This window comes from Mobula birostris, chromosome 16, assembly GCF_030028105.1.
Source record: "Mobula birostris isolate sMobBir1 chromosome 16, sMobBir1.hap1, whole genome shotgun sequence".
NCBI lineage: Eukaryota > Metazoa > Chordata > Chondrichthyes > Myliobatiformes > Myliobatidae > Mobula > Mobula birostris.
In genome coordinates, this window is record NC_092385.1 from 35,970,793 (window position 1) to 35,987,567 (window position 16,775).

Consider the following 16,775-nt stretch of genomic DNA (forward strand, 5'->3'; position numbering starts at 1 on the left):
GGTGCTTCTTTGAAATTTTTACTTACGTCATGTTCTGCCAAGCATATTCTCCTCAGGGATCCATCTGACATGATCCAGAATTTCCTTCTCCTTCAGGGCCTCGAGGATATTCTATGCTGGTCATTGCCTGATTGATGTGGTCAAAGGCATTGTTCTGCAAACATCTTTAAACCAAATGCGGGTACTCCAATACAGTCTGACTAAATGAAAGTTCTGCGACTACATGGCCAAACCCATCCTTTTCAACACTGGGGACAATTCGAACCCAGCACATGTTTACACTCAGTATTTGCCTGCTCAGGATCTATGCACATGTTGATACAAAGTTAGCCAAAAAGATGAGGGCCACATTTATGTCTCTGCACTATACTGCTGTCCCAAGACAACAAATTTTAGATATTAGTCGGCGATAAGAAATCTGATTATGCTGGAGTAGACTTCTTCCCTCAATCTCTGGTGAATTGTCCATTATGTCTCTGCAGACATCTAATTTTGAACTGCAGATGAAATGAAAATCAACTTGGGTGACTGCCAAGAACAAGCGTGTGGACCACATGTAACAACACCGAAAGCACTTTTCACCTGAACCAGATCCTTTCTTGCAGATGACAGGGAATTCTGCTTCACACTGCCAAAAGGTAAAAGTAAGCAAACGTAAGTCAGTAAGATAACGGTGACAAGAATGTGTTTTATGGTACATCTAACCAGTAAGAAATGTAAGTTATAGATTGTCCTTAGGTTACTTCACAACCTTCATTTCTGTCAAATCTTTGTCATCTTAACAGGTCAAGTAGAATATCTTCTTCCTTTTGCTTGCTTCCCATTTAAGCATTAGGAAGACAAAGAGGGAGTTCATATTTCTCCAACCTCTGTAACCCCTTTTAAGTTATTGTTTTCTGGGGTCAGCAGCTTGATGTTCAGCTCTCATACTCTTCTGTCAGCATCCTAACTTTTCCACGATTTTTGCAGCAAGAATGTGCCCAATAATAACAATAATAATAATAATAATAATAAAAATTCACGTTGAATCATCAATTGTGAAGACAGCAGCTTACCCAGAAGGAAAATGGTTAACCACTGATAACAACTTCTGCATTTTTGTATTGAACTTCTCATGAGTGTACTCCAGACATTGTTGTTACTTTTAATGAAATGTGGCAATTTTGCTATGAATACAATCAACAATTTGGTTGATGAAGTTAGTTAGGCATTTTACAAGGCCCTTCATGGGAGATGCATGGGATCCATGGTGAATTCAATGCTGAATTGGCTTGCCGAAAGAAGACAAAGGATAGTGGTCAATGGAACCTATTCTGGCTGGAGGTCTGTGACCAGCGGTGTTTCACAAATTCCAGGACCTCTGATGGTTACAATATATTTATAAATGACTTGGATGAAAACGTAGATGGATGGGTTAGTAAGTTTTCAGAAGAAACAAGGATTGGTGGTGTTGTGAATGGAGCAGAAGACTGGCATAGGATACAGCAGAATATAGATCAGTTACAGATATGGGCTGAGGTGAATTTTAGCTTGGCCAAATGTGACTTGTTGGGAGATCAAACATAATGAGATAAAGTGCAAGACCCTTAAGAGTGTTGACATGCAGAGAGATTTTGGGGGGCAAGTCTACAGCTCCTAGAAAGCAGTTCCATAGGCTGATAGGGAGGTAAAGAAAATGTTTGGCCTGCCTTTTATTAGTCGAGAAATTGAGTTCAAGGGTCTATAGGTTATGTTGCTGCTTTATAAGACTTTAGGCAAGCTACATCTGCAGTATTGCATTTGGCTCTGGTCGTCCTAGTGTAGGAAAGATGCCAAGGCTTTGGAAAGGGTATTGAAGATGTTTACAAGGATGCTGCCTGGATTAGAGGGCATGAGCTATGAGGAGAGGGTGGACACTAGGGTGTCTGAGAGGCTCTTAGGTAGGCACATGAATGTGCATGAAATCGAAGGATATGAAGATTGTGTTGGTAGAAGATAATTATTTCATTGGTCATTTGATTATTAATTCATTCTGCACTATATTCTGGGCTGAAGGGCCTTTTCCTGAGCTGTACTATTCTCTGTTCTAATCCTAACCCTTAATATCTTATTTCCAAGTTTAACTATTTGAAATGATGGAAGGCAAAGAAAATCTTGCATGTATAGTTTTTATTCTGTGATTGTAGTTGAAGTTATATTGCATCTCATTCTGTTTCCCCTGGAGTTAATCACGGTACTAACTTCAGGGAAATGAATTAGCCACGATGAAATGACTCGATGGGGCAAAAATGGCCTAAATCTGCTTCTGTATCTTATGGTCTAAAATTATATTTGTACAGCTGGTGGGTATCATTTGACTTTGGATGTGCACAGTATTTTGAAAATAATATTAATTTTTAGGTTTCTTTTTTGTCATGTCTACCAGTTATTTCTCTCCGAAGCGGGGGTCTTTTGTTTGATTTGTACCATAGTCAGACTGTCAAACTAGCGTATTTTTGAGGCTTATTTTAGAAAAAACAAAAGATTAGATCAGATTTAAGTAGTCTCGGACGATTTGCTGGAACAGCTGTAATCCGCGCATTGAGTCGACACGCTGAAGCTTCCGCGTGACCGGCGAGTGAGGCGGCGGTACCGCGCGCTGGTCGTGACGCCTCTGCAAGAACTTGTCTGGGTGTTGCTACTCCTCTTCTGAGCGCAGTAGCCGCTTAACATGGAAGTGAAGTTCGCTCCCTTAAGAGCTTGGGACGATTTCATATTTGGCTCCACGCGTTTCGCCCAGCCAGATTTTCGAGATTTAGCTAAATGGAACAATCGCGTCGTCAGCAATTTGCTGTTTTATCAGACCAATTACTTCGTCGTGGCTGTCTGTGTCTTCCTACTTATCGGGTAAAAGAACTTGCTGTCTGGGCCTTCAGCCTTTTGTTTATCAGATATGCAAGGATCACAATCGTTTGCTTAAATGTAGCTTGAGAAGGCGCTCTTTGTGAGATATCTCTTCACTTCTTGTGGCAGTGACCTATATAATGTGACTATTTTATAATGCTTGTGTGAGCCAATTCTAGTTCGGTGCAAATAATCCTGCAACACGGGAGGTATCCTCCTGTACCTATTAGTAACATTTTGTCTTGTTTTATTCAGTGTAGAGTAACTCATTATCTCGTTAGAGAAAGAGCAGTTGTTTTAATACGATTGGGAACTCATTACTGCAGTTCAGCCCTTTCCTTTAAAATGGTTAGATTCACTGCTGGGATCTTCTATTCATGCAGACATCATAAATTTATCTTACACTTTCGGAGGCTGTAGGTCATAGATTGGGAGGTTGAAGGGGATCGACTGCATATCGTTATTTCAATTCCTTCTTTGAGTTCTGGTTTGCTATAGTGGACAGTATGTAGGATAGCTCACCCTTTTAAAAATATTTTGAAGGTCACATTTAGTTTTCTCTTTACACAGACAATATTAAACTTTTTAGTTTAAAACGCAAGTTAAAATTTGAACAATAGAATGCAGAAGTGTAAATATCTGTTATCTGCAGTTTGTGGCTTTCTATCAGCCAAGATAGTATAACTATACGGTCAACAGTACGTGGTTTTAGATCTGCATGTTCTCAAAGTTTCATTAAAATGATACAATGTTATTTCTTTTTCAGTGATGTGTAGTATCCACTGGTTGATATTGCACGTTGCTACTGCCACTGGTTATGCAAATAATTTCATAATTATTTCTTAAAGCTTTCTTGAGCAAGTAATTCATTTTTGCCAAAAAGATGATTTAATGTAATTGGGTGTAAGGGGCACAATCTGTATGCTTAACTTTTTGCTTTCTTGCACAATTATTGATTTTAAATTCTTTCTACTCATGTTAAATAAAACAATTGCTATTTGAATTTTTTCATCTACTTTTGGGTAGAAGGGGGATAGGAATTTTAAGCCTAAGGAATGTTTCACAGTTGAGCAATATCTTTCCTCCTAATAGTAATGTGGACTTTCAAAGCAGGAATTGTAGCTGGCAAATCAGGCATGTTCTTAGTGCTTTAACTGGCAGTAATCAAGGCCAGTTAGACCAATTATTCCATTGTTATGGCTATCCTACCTGAGCTCAGCAAACTGTGTGTACTCTGAAATGTTGCTTTGTAGAAGATGAAATGTTAAGCCTTATGATGACTTGGGATGACTTTCTGACAAAAGACAGCTGCAGAAGTGAGGCAGTTAGCAATATGCTGGGGAAACTCAGCAGGTCGGGCAGAATTTTGTGGAGAGAAGTGGACAGTCAATGTTTTGGGCCAAGACTCTTCATCTATGGCTTTCTCCAGTTCCTTATCTGTTGGATGAGTTCCTCCAGCATATTGCTTGTTGGCCTTGCCAGTCAAGTTACTCCAGCATCTTGTTTGTTGCATCAGGTTCTTTGCTCTATCATGAGAGTGAAAATGAGGCGAAAAGGACAGGTAATGGGGTGTCCAAGATTCTCTCCTCCAGACTGAAGAGGGAGACTTGGAAAGCAGTCACCCAATCTACATATGCTTTTTTTTTCTAGTATAGAGGAGGTGTTGCTGTGAGCCATGAATGTAGTATGCTAAATTGGAAGAAATTGATGTGAACTGATGAATTACCAGGACAGGGCATTTGCAGCCCTGGACGGTGAGGTTTAAAGGACATCTTTTCTATGATTGTAGGGAAGAGGAGTGGGAATTGTGGAAAGAACAGTCTTTGTGGAATGCTGAAAGCAAAATGTGACTAGTGGCATTTCATTGAAAGTGAATGAGAGGAGGTGACCAGGCATATAGATGAGGGTAGTGCAGTGGATGTGATCTATATGGATTTTAGTAAGGCATTTGACAAGGTTCCACATGGTAGGCTTATTCAGAAAGTCAGAAGGCATGGGATCCAGGGAAGTTTGGCTGGGTGGATTCAGAATTGGCTTGCCTGCAGAAGGCAGAGGGTTGTGGTGGAGGCAGTACATTCAGATTGGAGGATTGTGACTAGTGGTGTCCCACAAGGATCTGTTCTGGGACCTCTACTTTTCGTGATTTTTATTAACGACCTGGATGTGGGGGTAGAAGGGTGGGTTGGCAAGTTTGCAGATGACTCAAAGGTTGGTGGTGTTGTAGATAGTGTAAAGGATTGTCAAAGATTGCAGAGAGACATTGATAGGACGCAGAAGTGGGCTGAGAAGTGGCAGATGGAGTTCAACCCAGAAAAGTGTGAGGTGGTACTCTTTGAAAGGACAAACTCCAAGGCAGAGTACAAAGTAAATGGCAGGATACTTGGTAGTGTGGAGGAGCAGAGGGATCTGGGGATACATGTCCACAGATCCCTGAAAGTTGCCTCACAGATGGATATGGTAGTTAAGAAAGCTTATGGAGTGTTAGCTTTCATAAGTCGAGGGATAGAGTTTAAGAGTCGAGATGTAATGATGCAGCTCTATAAAACTCTGGTCAGGCCACACATGGAGTACTGTGTCCAGTTCTGGTCGCCTCACTATAGGAAGGATGTGGAAGCATTGGAAAGAGTACAGAGGAGATTTACCAGGATGCTGCCTGGTTTAGAAAGTATGCATTATGATCAGAGATTAAGGGAGCTAGTGCTTTTCTCTTTGGAGAGAAGGAGGATGAGAGGAGACATGATAGAGGTGTACATGATAATAAGAGGAATAGATAGAGTGAATAGCCAGTGCCTCTTCCCCAGGGCACCACTGCTCAATACAAGAGGACATGGCTTTAAGGTAAGGGGTGGGAAGTTCAAGGGGGATATTAGAGGAAGGTTTTTTACTCAGAATGGTTGGTGCATGGAATGCACTGCCTGAGTCAGTGGTGGAGGCAGATACACTAGTGAAGTTTAAGAGACTACTAGACAGGTATATGGAGGAACTTAAGGTGGGGGCTTATACGGGAGGCAGGGTTTGAGGGTTGGCACAACATTGTGGGCCAAAGGGCCTGTACTGTGCTGTACTATTCTATGTTCTATGTGCCAGAAATTGTGGAAGATCCATTGAATGAAGAGAGACAGACAATCTGTAAATCCTGTCCTTGCTCAGGATGGGAGGAATTTGAGAATGAAAATGCAGCAAATGGAACAGATAAGGATGCGAATTACCATTAACAAAAGAAAGATCTTTCAAAACAAGTGCAGGAAATAGTCAATCAGACGTATAGCCTGAGAAACTGGGAGAATTGCAGGAAACAAGTAGGAAGAGCTGTTTCAAGGTAGCTAAGATTTTTGGGTTTGTAATGGAATTAGGCACCAAATCATACTGTAATATGGTGATGGATAAGTCAATGAAAGGAATGGAGTAATCAGTAATGGGAGAACATGGTGAAAATATGCTAGAAAGTGAAGAAACTATCTTGACCTGTGATTCATTTTAATCCAGAAACAGAATTTGCCATTAACGGCATACTTTGGTCATCTTCCAAAACGGTATGGTCCATGAATTTCCAGTTACGTGCACTTGAAACTCTGGCTACTAAATCTCAAGCTATAGCAGTCCTTCTGCAGGTACTGCTTGGCCAGCATATTGGAGAGGGGTATTAACCAAATATTTCCAGTCTTGTCTTGATACCCAAAATAGTTCACTTTATCTGTGAATGCAAGTGGATCTCTTCAACATGCTGGGCAACCAGTACCTGCAAAATGACTTCTACAGATTAAGATTGAGTAGCCAGGGTTTTACTTTAAACCTTTAGTGCTTTTGGTGAATGCTATTAACACAGTATATTTCACTTTCTATATGGTATCAAGCATGCTGAAGTGAAATTAACTAACATGTCTAATTATTCAAATTGAACTTGAAACTGGTCAATATATTGAGGCTCGATGCTTCTGGAGTTTTTTGGCTGTAAACCAATGGAAGAACTGGTCAAGAGCTTCTTGTAATTTCCCAAACTACTTTGGAAAGCCAGTTGGAAAATGAAATTATAAGACAGTAGGATGGTGCAAGAAGCTAGCAGATCAGGAACCAGTTATTGATGCATTTGCTCTTAAGTGCAGTGCGATAGAGAATTTAATTGCATAAGCTGGCATAGGTTTCTCAACAGTAGTTACCATAAGCAAGCTTAACTGGATCTGATGCAACCCAAAAAAAAACACAATAAGATAAGAGCATAATAAAACAATAAATATAAATACATAAGATGGCTTAAAAAGAATGAATATAAAATGCATAGCAGAACTTGAATACGTTGATTGTAAGCCTGTAAAGTGACTCTAGGCACAGGGGTATCAGTACATTAAGGTGGCTGACAGAAAATGATAAAGTAGTGATGGTGAATTGGTGGGTGGAGTTGTCTTTCACGAATCAGCCTTACTGAAAGTAACTGTTTTTTGAGTCTGGTGGTCCTGGTAATGGATGCCATGTAGCCTCCTCCCTACTGGGAGTGGGACAAACGGTCCGTAAGCTGTGTTGGTGGATCCTTCATGATGTTACTGGCCCTTTTTCCTGCACCTTTCTGTATACACGTCCTTGATGGTGGGTAGACTGGTGCCAGTCATGAATTTTAACTGTGAGTAAAATTTGAGGTAGAAGTTGAAATATCAAGGCCTTTTGGGGGTGGTGGTGGAAAAAGCTCATTTCCGTTACAATTTGAAACACTTCAGAGGGATCTAGTGACAGTTCTGTTACCAATCAAGCTGTAGAATCTAGATCATGGTGTAGCAGAAAAGGGTAGGTGTTGTGTAAGAGCCAAAATGATCTCTTTTTTTACATATTTGCTGAAGCTAAAAAGGAAAATGTTTCCATTTAGTCAGTGTCAAGTTACGTCCGATACCCTCCTGATTTCATTAGATTCTATCTCAACTTTAAATGGGTAATGATCAGCAAGAATAATCAGAGCTCAGGGTCACACTTCCATAATATGTTGTGTTTTATGTTAATCTGCTGAGTGTTCTATGTCGGCACTGCAATATGTGGTGACATTTGCAGGCTCCCCCCCCCCCCCCCCCCCAGCTCATCCTTGAGTGTGCTGATTGTTAACGCAAACAGAACATTCCACTGCTTTGATGTACAAGTGATAAATAGACGTGAATCTTATGAAATGAAGTGTAAGTATCATTCATGCAAAATATGCTGAAAGACTGGCAATGGAAGTTACACATTTTTAATCTGATATGCCACGAACAATCCTGAAAAGCAAAGCCAATCAATACCAGAATGACTTTGCTGTTACTTTCTACCATGACTCAGCAATAAGGCAAAACCATTGCTTTGTTGATTAAGCTAATGATCTTTAATTTGGAATTGACTGCAGTAACTGTCTCCATCCCTTGCTGTAAAGGCTATTGAAATTAGGCAGCAGCTTTTGAATTTCTACCATCACCCTGCACAGTAAGCTGCTGAGGAAGAACAGTGCCAGCTTTTGGTGTTAAGATACCCATAACAAAACACCATCGCTGGTGTTACACACTTATAATAGTGCAGTAAGGCAAGGCTCCATCTGTGGATTCATTATGTATGAATGATGGAACCTTTGCAGTAGGTTTTGTTTTGGTTTCTGGCCCCACTCTTGGAGCTATCACTGTCATGATTGTAGGTAAGAGTACAGATTTTATCTTGGGTTAATTAGGCTGCCCATCGTAGTTCCTCTTGCCACCATAATCTGCTCCACTGACAAAAGTATGGGTTGAACAATAAAGGCATATAATAAGCCAAATAATTCAAGATGTTTAGGACTATACCCAAGCTACATTTTCACCTAACCTCTCCCTGTGATGATTATTATTATTACAAAATACTTTCAAATTCTGTGTGCAACCCACATGCTCCTTCCTGGGTGTTTGCAAATATGCAGTTTGACACTGTACCATGCCAATGTCTTATGAAGTCAATGCTGTATGTAATTGGATGGAAACTGATATTCTGCCGACACTGTGGTTTCTGGACTTGAAGCTTTGGAATTGAGATTTTAAGAATACATATTGTTGTTAATAATAGCTGATGGGGAAGCTGAGCACACATGCACTCATAGTTTCCAATGAGTTGGCAGCAGAAAATGGATGATGAGTTCACAGCAGTGGAATGACAGGTGCTGGCTGAATTTAGGCAAATGAGTATTACATTTACACTATGATAACAGTAACTGAGCACTTTCAGTAGAATACTTTGTTTCTAAATGCTGTAAGTGTTGTGTTCAAGGTTAGTTTTGTTTTCCTTTCATTGCTCTAGTTTTCCAGCATCTGCACAATCTTTCATTGTGTTTAAAATGGTGCTGGTAAAGTACAGTGACGACTTGCTGTGGTAGCAAACAAAACTATAAATTGCTGTATTAATCACACTTTTGCTCAGATAGGATCACTGCAATCCCTTGCAAAGTTGAGGTTTTGAACTGCTGTATGACCTGGCAGCTCAACAGTGCGTGACACGGAATGAGGAAAGGTGCAGCTGACTCGTATCGTTTCATATCGCCAAATCATATCGTCTCCTCGCAGCCCGGTAGCACATGCTTTGCGGCCCGGTGGTTGGGGACCACTGTTCCAGAGGATCAATTTTGTCCCTTGCAATTGCTCTCAACATATCTGTGGAATCCCTTACAATTCTTCTTCATCTTGTCCGCTGGAGCAGCTTCATCCCTTCTTGTACCCTTCCTGATTTCTTTAGGTGTTCTCTTGCATTTTTGTACTCCATGAGCACCTTATTTGTTCCTACCTGCCTATACCTGCAATGCACCTCCTTTTTTTTTTCTTGACCAGGGCCTCAATATTTCTTGAAAACCAAGCTTCTCTACACTTATCATCTCTACTTTTTATTCTGACATGCACATTCAAAATTTTGTTTTTGAAGGCCTCTCTCTAAGTACACCTTTGCCTGAAAGCAGCCTGTCCCAATCCACACTTGCCAGATCATTTCTGATACCATCAAAATTGGCCTTCCTCCAATATAGAATCTCAACCTGCAGACCGGCCCTATCTTTTTGCATATTTACTAAGAAACTAATGGTGTTGTGGTTACTGGATGCAAAGTGTTCACCAACATAAACCTCTGTACTTGCCCTGTCTTATTTCCCTACTAGCAGATCCAGTATTGCATGTTCTCCCATTGGGACTTCTATGTACTGATGAAGAAAACTTTACTGAACACATTTGACAAACTCTATCCCATCAAGTCCTTTCATAGTATGGGATTCCCAGTCAGTATGTGGAAAGTTAAAATCACCCACTATAACAGTCTGTGATCTCTTCTAATTTTTCCTCTAAATTTTAAGATCTTTTGGGTAGTCTGTAATATATCCCCATTAATGTGGTCATACCTTTCTGAAATCTCAGTTCCACCCATAATGCCTCACTCGAGTTCTCCAGTCTCCTGACAGAATGCTGCCGTGACACTTTCTCTGACTAGTAACGCCATCGCTCCTCCTTTTATCCCACCCATTCTGTCACATCTAAAACAACAGAACCCCGGAATATTGAACTGCCAGTCTTGATCCTCCTGCAACCAAGTCTCAGTAATGGCTGCAACATCATAATTCCATATGTTGATCCATGCCCTGAGCTCATCCATCTTTCCTACAATACCTCTTGCATTGAAATATACACAGGTCAGGGCACTGTTTGTGTGATGGAATGGTTTTACAGCCATAAAATAGTAAGTTTGTTTTATCTGTAAAATTGTTGAAGTCTATGTAGTATCAAAGTCAAGCTCACTATAACATGCCCAGCAGGCTAACATAGATAAATGAAAGAGGGGAATGACATATAAAATGGCAGTCTGAATACAAAGAAAGAAAACAAGCTATCCAAAGTTGAGGAATTAATTGAGTTCTGCCTGCTGCAACCCACCCACATTGTAACATTGCAGGAGCTTAGAGGGAATGCGATAGTGAATTAGTGGCAGGCACCAGAAGCTCAGTTACTCCTGTGGAGTGAGTGCACAACTCTGCAAAGTTATCACCCCATCTCTGCTTGGTGGGTCTTCATTTTATTTTCCACCTTGAAAACCAAAGTGGATGATTTAATTGTGTTTCAATGCAGATGGTTTGGTCCCAAAGTGGAACACTTCACACAAGCCAATTCTCTGCTCTAATTTTCAGCTGGTTTATTTCCTTTTGAATCTTTTGACAATATACTATCCAAAACTCCTCCAATTTTTGTCATTTGCAAAGTTACTGATCATCTTACCTTCATTGCATTGAAATAATCTGAGGCCTCAACACTAATCCTTGTGGGGCACCACGAGTCACAGGCCTCCTGTCAGATAAACACCCTCCATCACTACCCTGTGTCCTCAATGGATTCAAAATTGGCTTGGCCAGTCCACCAAGTCACTGCGGTCTCCATCTGTTTTGATCTTTGGGATTAGTCTACCATGGAGCCTTGTTGAAACCATGTTTAAAATCCATATATATAGCATGTGCTTCCCTGCACCTTTACCACTTTCCTTAAAACTCAAGTCAACTTGGTAAGGCATGACCTCCCCTGCATAAATGTCATAATGACTGTGGTCAAAGGGAGAGAAATTCTGCTCTAAAATTTTTATTTCTATAATGTTATGGCCTGTGGAAATGCTTTATGGCATTCTTAAAGTGATTTGCGTGCTTGGTCAAAGGGATTTCTCTTAACGTGTCAGTTAAAAGAATATACAGTGGGAATGGGTGTGTGGGTGTGTGTGGGGGGGGAGGGGGGGAATGCAGGATCCAGTGCATGAATTGCTCTCAGTTCGTACCTCTGGAATAATCAACTGCAATTGGAGGTCTCCAACCTTGCTTAGCCGGTAACGCTACCTTTGTCGTTACCTTACCCCACACTGTGCACCGTTTTAGTTATTGCAATGGCATTTAATTGTTATTCATCCGAGTTTGTTAGACTTCTGCTTGCATTTACATAAATCCTGTAAACAACTTGTTGACTTGTATAATATTTACCATGTTTGCATATTTTAAAAAGTCAACTAATCATTTGCATTTCATATTCCCTGCCTTTAAGTGAACTCAATTCATCCCCTTTGCTCCTGCTGAGCAATTGATTTAAATACGTTAATTTAAGATGGGGCTGGTGAGATATTTCCTCATAGTTGAGAGAGAGAGAAAAAGGAAGGGGATATTATCCAGCAGTTGTGCATTTCCCAACTGAAGTTTGAGAATTCGCCAGGTCCTTATTAGCCTAGGAAACAAGGTTATCTTTCAGTGGTGTATAAAGGAAAGCATAACCCTTCCAAACTTCACCTAAAATTTTGATTTGATTCTGGAAATTAACAAACTTCCCCTTTCACTGGTAATTTATGGTATTTTCTGCATGAGTAGTGGCAGTGAGTAGCCACGTATGAACTAATGTACAGGGGAAACTAATGCAGTTTTTAATGCTGCTTTTTAAAATTCTGGGTTTTTATCAAGTATTTATCAAACAAAATATGACCACTGACACAGGGACATTAAGAATGATAACTGAAAGCTTGGTCAAAGCAGCAGTGTTTAGGGGTTTGGAGCAGTGGGGAGGCTGGGTTCCTTTGTTTAGCCATGAGTGTCATTGTTGGAATGATCACTGTTGAGGATGTCTCAAGTAGAATTGATTATCTTGAAGCCTGTATCACTAGTGAAGACTGGAGATGGGAATGAACAAAGCCATTGAGTTTTTAAAAGATGGATTGCATTACTTATCAGGAAAAAAAGAATCACCTTTTGGGGAACAATGTGGTGATCAATGAATATGTTGTGAGTTTGGTGCCTTGCATAGCTTTGAATGATCTCATCTTCATGAAGGAAAGAAGAGTTTTAGAATGATCATGTCAAGATGAATAATCATGGCCCAGAATTTCAAGTAGATAAATTGTGGTATGGTTTTAATATCTCACATGATCGAAAATAGTGAAAAGTTCTGCATGCCACTCAGATTGATCAAGTTGTACATATAAGGGGCAGAGTGAAGTAAGATCATTAGAGGTGGATGTAGAAGCCTCAGTGTTGTGGAAGTTATGGCTTAAATATGATAGCAGGGTTAAGAACCATCTGGTTCAGTCTTCAACAATTCTCAATGCAAGTGCTGAGATTGGAACTAGAGAAATGTATTTCATTGGTTGAAAAATTACTTAAGGATGTCCAACAAACTTCCATAAGTTAGGGAATGATATTGTCAGTACTCATGGACTACAACTGAATGAATCAAAATAAATATGGGTGACCATGGTCTGGACAGCAAAATAGTGAAGAAGAGGTGTAGGAGGATGATGGTCTAGTCACATACTAAAGAAGGCATGCAGGTTGAGAGGAACAGGGAGTCGATTGAAATTTCTTTTGGCAATTCATGAATGCAAGCCAATTGACCTCTTGTAAAAGGGCAGTTCAGCTGGTGCTGTTTTCTTAGCAGTTTTTTCTGAGCAGTATACAAGATTTCCAGTGCTATCAAAAATAAGCTGTTCAATTTAACTTTCTTTTATTGGCAGGTTTATGAATCCATTGGAAATCATCCTAGGAGGAGCAGTGGTAACAGTGATTTTCATGGGCTCTGTGTGGGCCTCAGAAAATAAGGCAACAATCGGTAACTTCAAGCGCCAGCACCCAACTTTCTTTGTTTTGGCCATTCTAATGATGAGCTACTTTTTCATTTCCATAATCGGGGGTGTGATGGTTTTCTTGCTTGGAATCACACTACCACTATTTTGTAAGTATTATGTGTTTATTTGATATGTTGAACTTTGACAAATTTTAACCATCGCATAAAGGAACCCGTGCATGATTATTGATAAATGCAGTATCTACATTGAGTCAGTAGATTCTCCATCTTGAGCTCTACTGGTGCAAAATTTAATCAGGGTTCTGACTGTATATTAATTTACATGGATAGTAGGTGTTTAAAGGCTGGACTTTGTTTTCTCCTCTTCTTTCTTCCACAAATGCTGGTTGAATTCTAAACTTAATTTATTTTTTTTTGGTTGGACAGAGCTGAGATTCCATTTATTTATGCAATAACTTTAATAATCTCGTGCATCCCTAATTTTCTAATAATAAAAAGAACAATTGCTGCTGTGAAACAATGCTAATTACAGTCTTGGTATTGGCAACACGATGACCACTTTGCACTACAATGGATTTACTTTATTTTTGTAGAACTATGTTAAATGTGGATTTTTTTTGGTGAAATTTGTCTCTAATGCTATATGCCTATAATGCTGTTGTAAGTAATTTACATTATACCTGTGCATACTTGTACCTATGATAATCTCAGCTTGGACTATAAAAGTTCATGTCAGTTGCTTCAAATCAGACCTAGAAATGTGAAGAATGTATTCTTGTATAATGTTAAAGAGACTTGCAGGCCATTGTGCATGGGTCCTTCAAAAATACACAAACCTTGTGTGTTTATTTTGTTACCAGAAGTTCAAATTGGAGATGATAGTGAATTAGTACCAATCTACAAGTCATGCTCTGGTATACACTGCTGTGCAAGTCCTTAAAATCAAAAATTAACTAAAACTTGTGCTTTTCTCAGTAATATTCGTGCATTCCTCTCTACGGCTTCGGAACCTTCAGAATAAGTTTGAGAACAAGATGGAAGAGATCGGACTTAAGAAAACTCCCATGGGAATCTTACTGAATGCCCTTGGTCAGGAGCAGGAGCAGATTTCTAAAATTGCTGATATTTTGTCAGCACAAGGCAAACACTAACAAGGTTCTGACTAATTTAGCACCTTTAGTATGTGTTGTGTTGTATTCCTGGAGTAAGATTTTTTTTGAAGAGCCTTAAGCTGGTATTGTTCATTTTCAAGTATTCCAAGCTTTAACAAGCTGATATTAATGCTGTTGCAAAGTACAACCGGAAATTATTTTTTTTTTTTTTTTGCAAGTTACTATGTATTGTGGAAAATTAACTGCTTGATACAGTGACAATATGCCGTTTTGTCTTTGTGTACCTTAGAACAGTTCTTGTCTGAATCCCAGATGACAGGGTAACCTAACAATTTATCTGGATGATACATAATCTTGCACTTTCTTTATTACTTGTATTTATTTAATTGGTTAAGGCCTGATTTAGGATGGAGGGATATTATCTTAATTATTTAGATTCCCATGAGTAAAAGAACCAGAATGTATAGATTTAATAGTGTAGGATTATGTAGAGGCACATTGACATTTTCACAATTGAAGTTCTCAATCCCAGCTTCAAATGGATCAAGTTGCACATCCCTCCTGTGTGATGTGATCTTGTTTGCAATTTGAAAATGTATAATACTTTTTTTAAAAAAAGAAGTCATTTTTGGGGAGTTGGAATGATCAGTTTATCCTTTTTACTCCACTTAATATGGTCTGCATCTTTGGGTGATAGAAATTAATACCGTATAAAACTGAACTTGAGTAAAACACAAAGCAAACATCAGTTTTCATATATGAACTATGGATGTAAAGAGAACATGTGTAAGGAAGTCATGCCATCAGAACGTGAAAGGCATACAATCATCATTTAGTATCCAAATCAATTTTTACAAAACCTCTTAGTCATGGAAAATGAATTTCAACAAATTGGTATCTTTGAAAAAAAATTGGCTTTTGACAAAACTGCAATTGTAATGCTTTGTTTTAGAAAAGCTGTTAAGTGTGAAGTATGAGCTCATGACAAAGAATTTGTTGTATAAAGTGTTACTAATGTGTTTCAATTTTCAGGTCCAAAGATATGCAACATATCTTGCATGCAATAAAGCTACTTTAAATTACTGTTGTGTCGAATATGAACTATTTTAAACCTTTTATTGACACTGTCTGAAGGTATCCTGGTTAAATAGACCCATTCCTGAAATCTTTACTCCTATTTTTGTTTTGCAATGCAAGAATAAGGCAGCCACTTGCATCTCTTACAATTCTTCAGTAATATTGTACACTATGCAGGTGCAACACGAGGTCTTTGTATGACAGAACCACCTCAGCTTTGAAGACAAGACTAGATGTTTTCTTTGTATTTTCCCTGCCAGTTTTAGTGAGAAAACCAAAACTGATCTTATTTGACAGTTGTGGTGTATCTGCTTGGTGCATTTCCTAGTACTGTAAATCTCCAGGAAAAGTAGTTTCTGAAAAACGACTTTTGATCATGGATTCATTTCCATTATTGGGGACTACAGTAATCGTAACAGAAAGGAGGGAAGATGCCAAGAAGGGTCAGTGTTGTATCACCAGGAATTGTCCCCCAGATGATGATGGCAATCATGACATCTCTCATCCTGTGCAGTTAAAAGCTTTGGTTAGGAAAGCTTCTGGTTGCGAATACTTTCTACCCCCACCCCCGTTTTTTCCCCCCTCTCATCTCTTATTCTCTGCTTTCAAACTGCTTGACCAAGTTTTAGCCCAATTGTCAAGGACATTAGGACAAGTTTTCTCTGCTTGTGTAATAACATTAAAGCTGTGGTTTTAGATAAGAGTTATGGTAGTATTGACATCAGCAATGAATCTGTTGTACAGTAGAATTGCTGCTTGGGTATATAAAATGTATGGATTACCCATACATAAGCATAACACTAGTAAAATTAGATGTTTATGGGTAAAACGATTTCAACTGTTACCAAAGCGTAGTTTTACTAAGTGTTTTAATTTTCATAACCTCTTTTGGGTGGCATCACCTTTGACATTGAGGTATTGCAGAGGTTATTTTTGTTTCCTCCAATCAGTCTTAAGAACTGAAAATGTGCTATTTAGAAAAGCTGGTGAAGTTTTCTTGGTGTCCTAGTTAATAATCTCTTCAGCATAATGACCTGGTCAATAATATTTACTTTGTACATAATTTAACTGCCTTACAGTTGCACCAGTGATTGCTTCAGAAATACCTTCATTAATTTTTAAAGTGCTTTCAGAGAACCCAAGGTTATTTATTTTATCTAGAGATACAGGCAGA

At 39.1% G+C, this 16,775-nt stretch overlaps 1 protein-coding gene across 1 annotated transcript; it reads left to right on the forward strand.

Moving 5' to 3' along the window:
- Positions 1 to 2,620: 2,620 nt before the first annotated feature.
- Positions 2,621 to 15,606, forward strand: arl6ip5a (ADP-ribosylation factor-like 6 interacting protein 5a). Its single transcript, XM_072280546.1, has 3 exons — positions 2,621 to 2,865; positions 13,342 to 13,559; positions 14,388 to 15,606. Exons 1-3 carry the CDS (start codon positions 2,690 to 2,692, stop codon positions 14,561 to 14,563), a joined length of 570 nt encoding a protein of 189 aa, XP_072136647.1. The 5' UTR covers positions 2,621 to 2,689; the 3' UTR covers positions 14,564 to 15,606.
- The last annotated feature ends 1,169 nt before the right edge of the window (positions 15,607 to 16,775 follow it).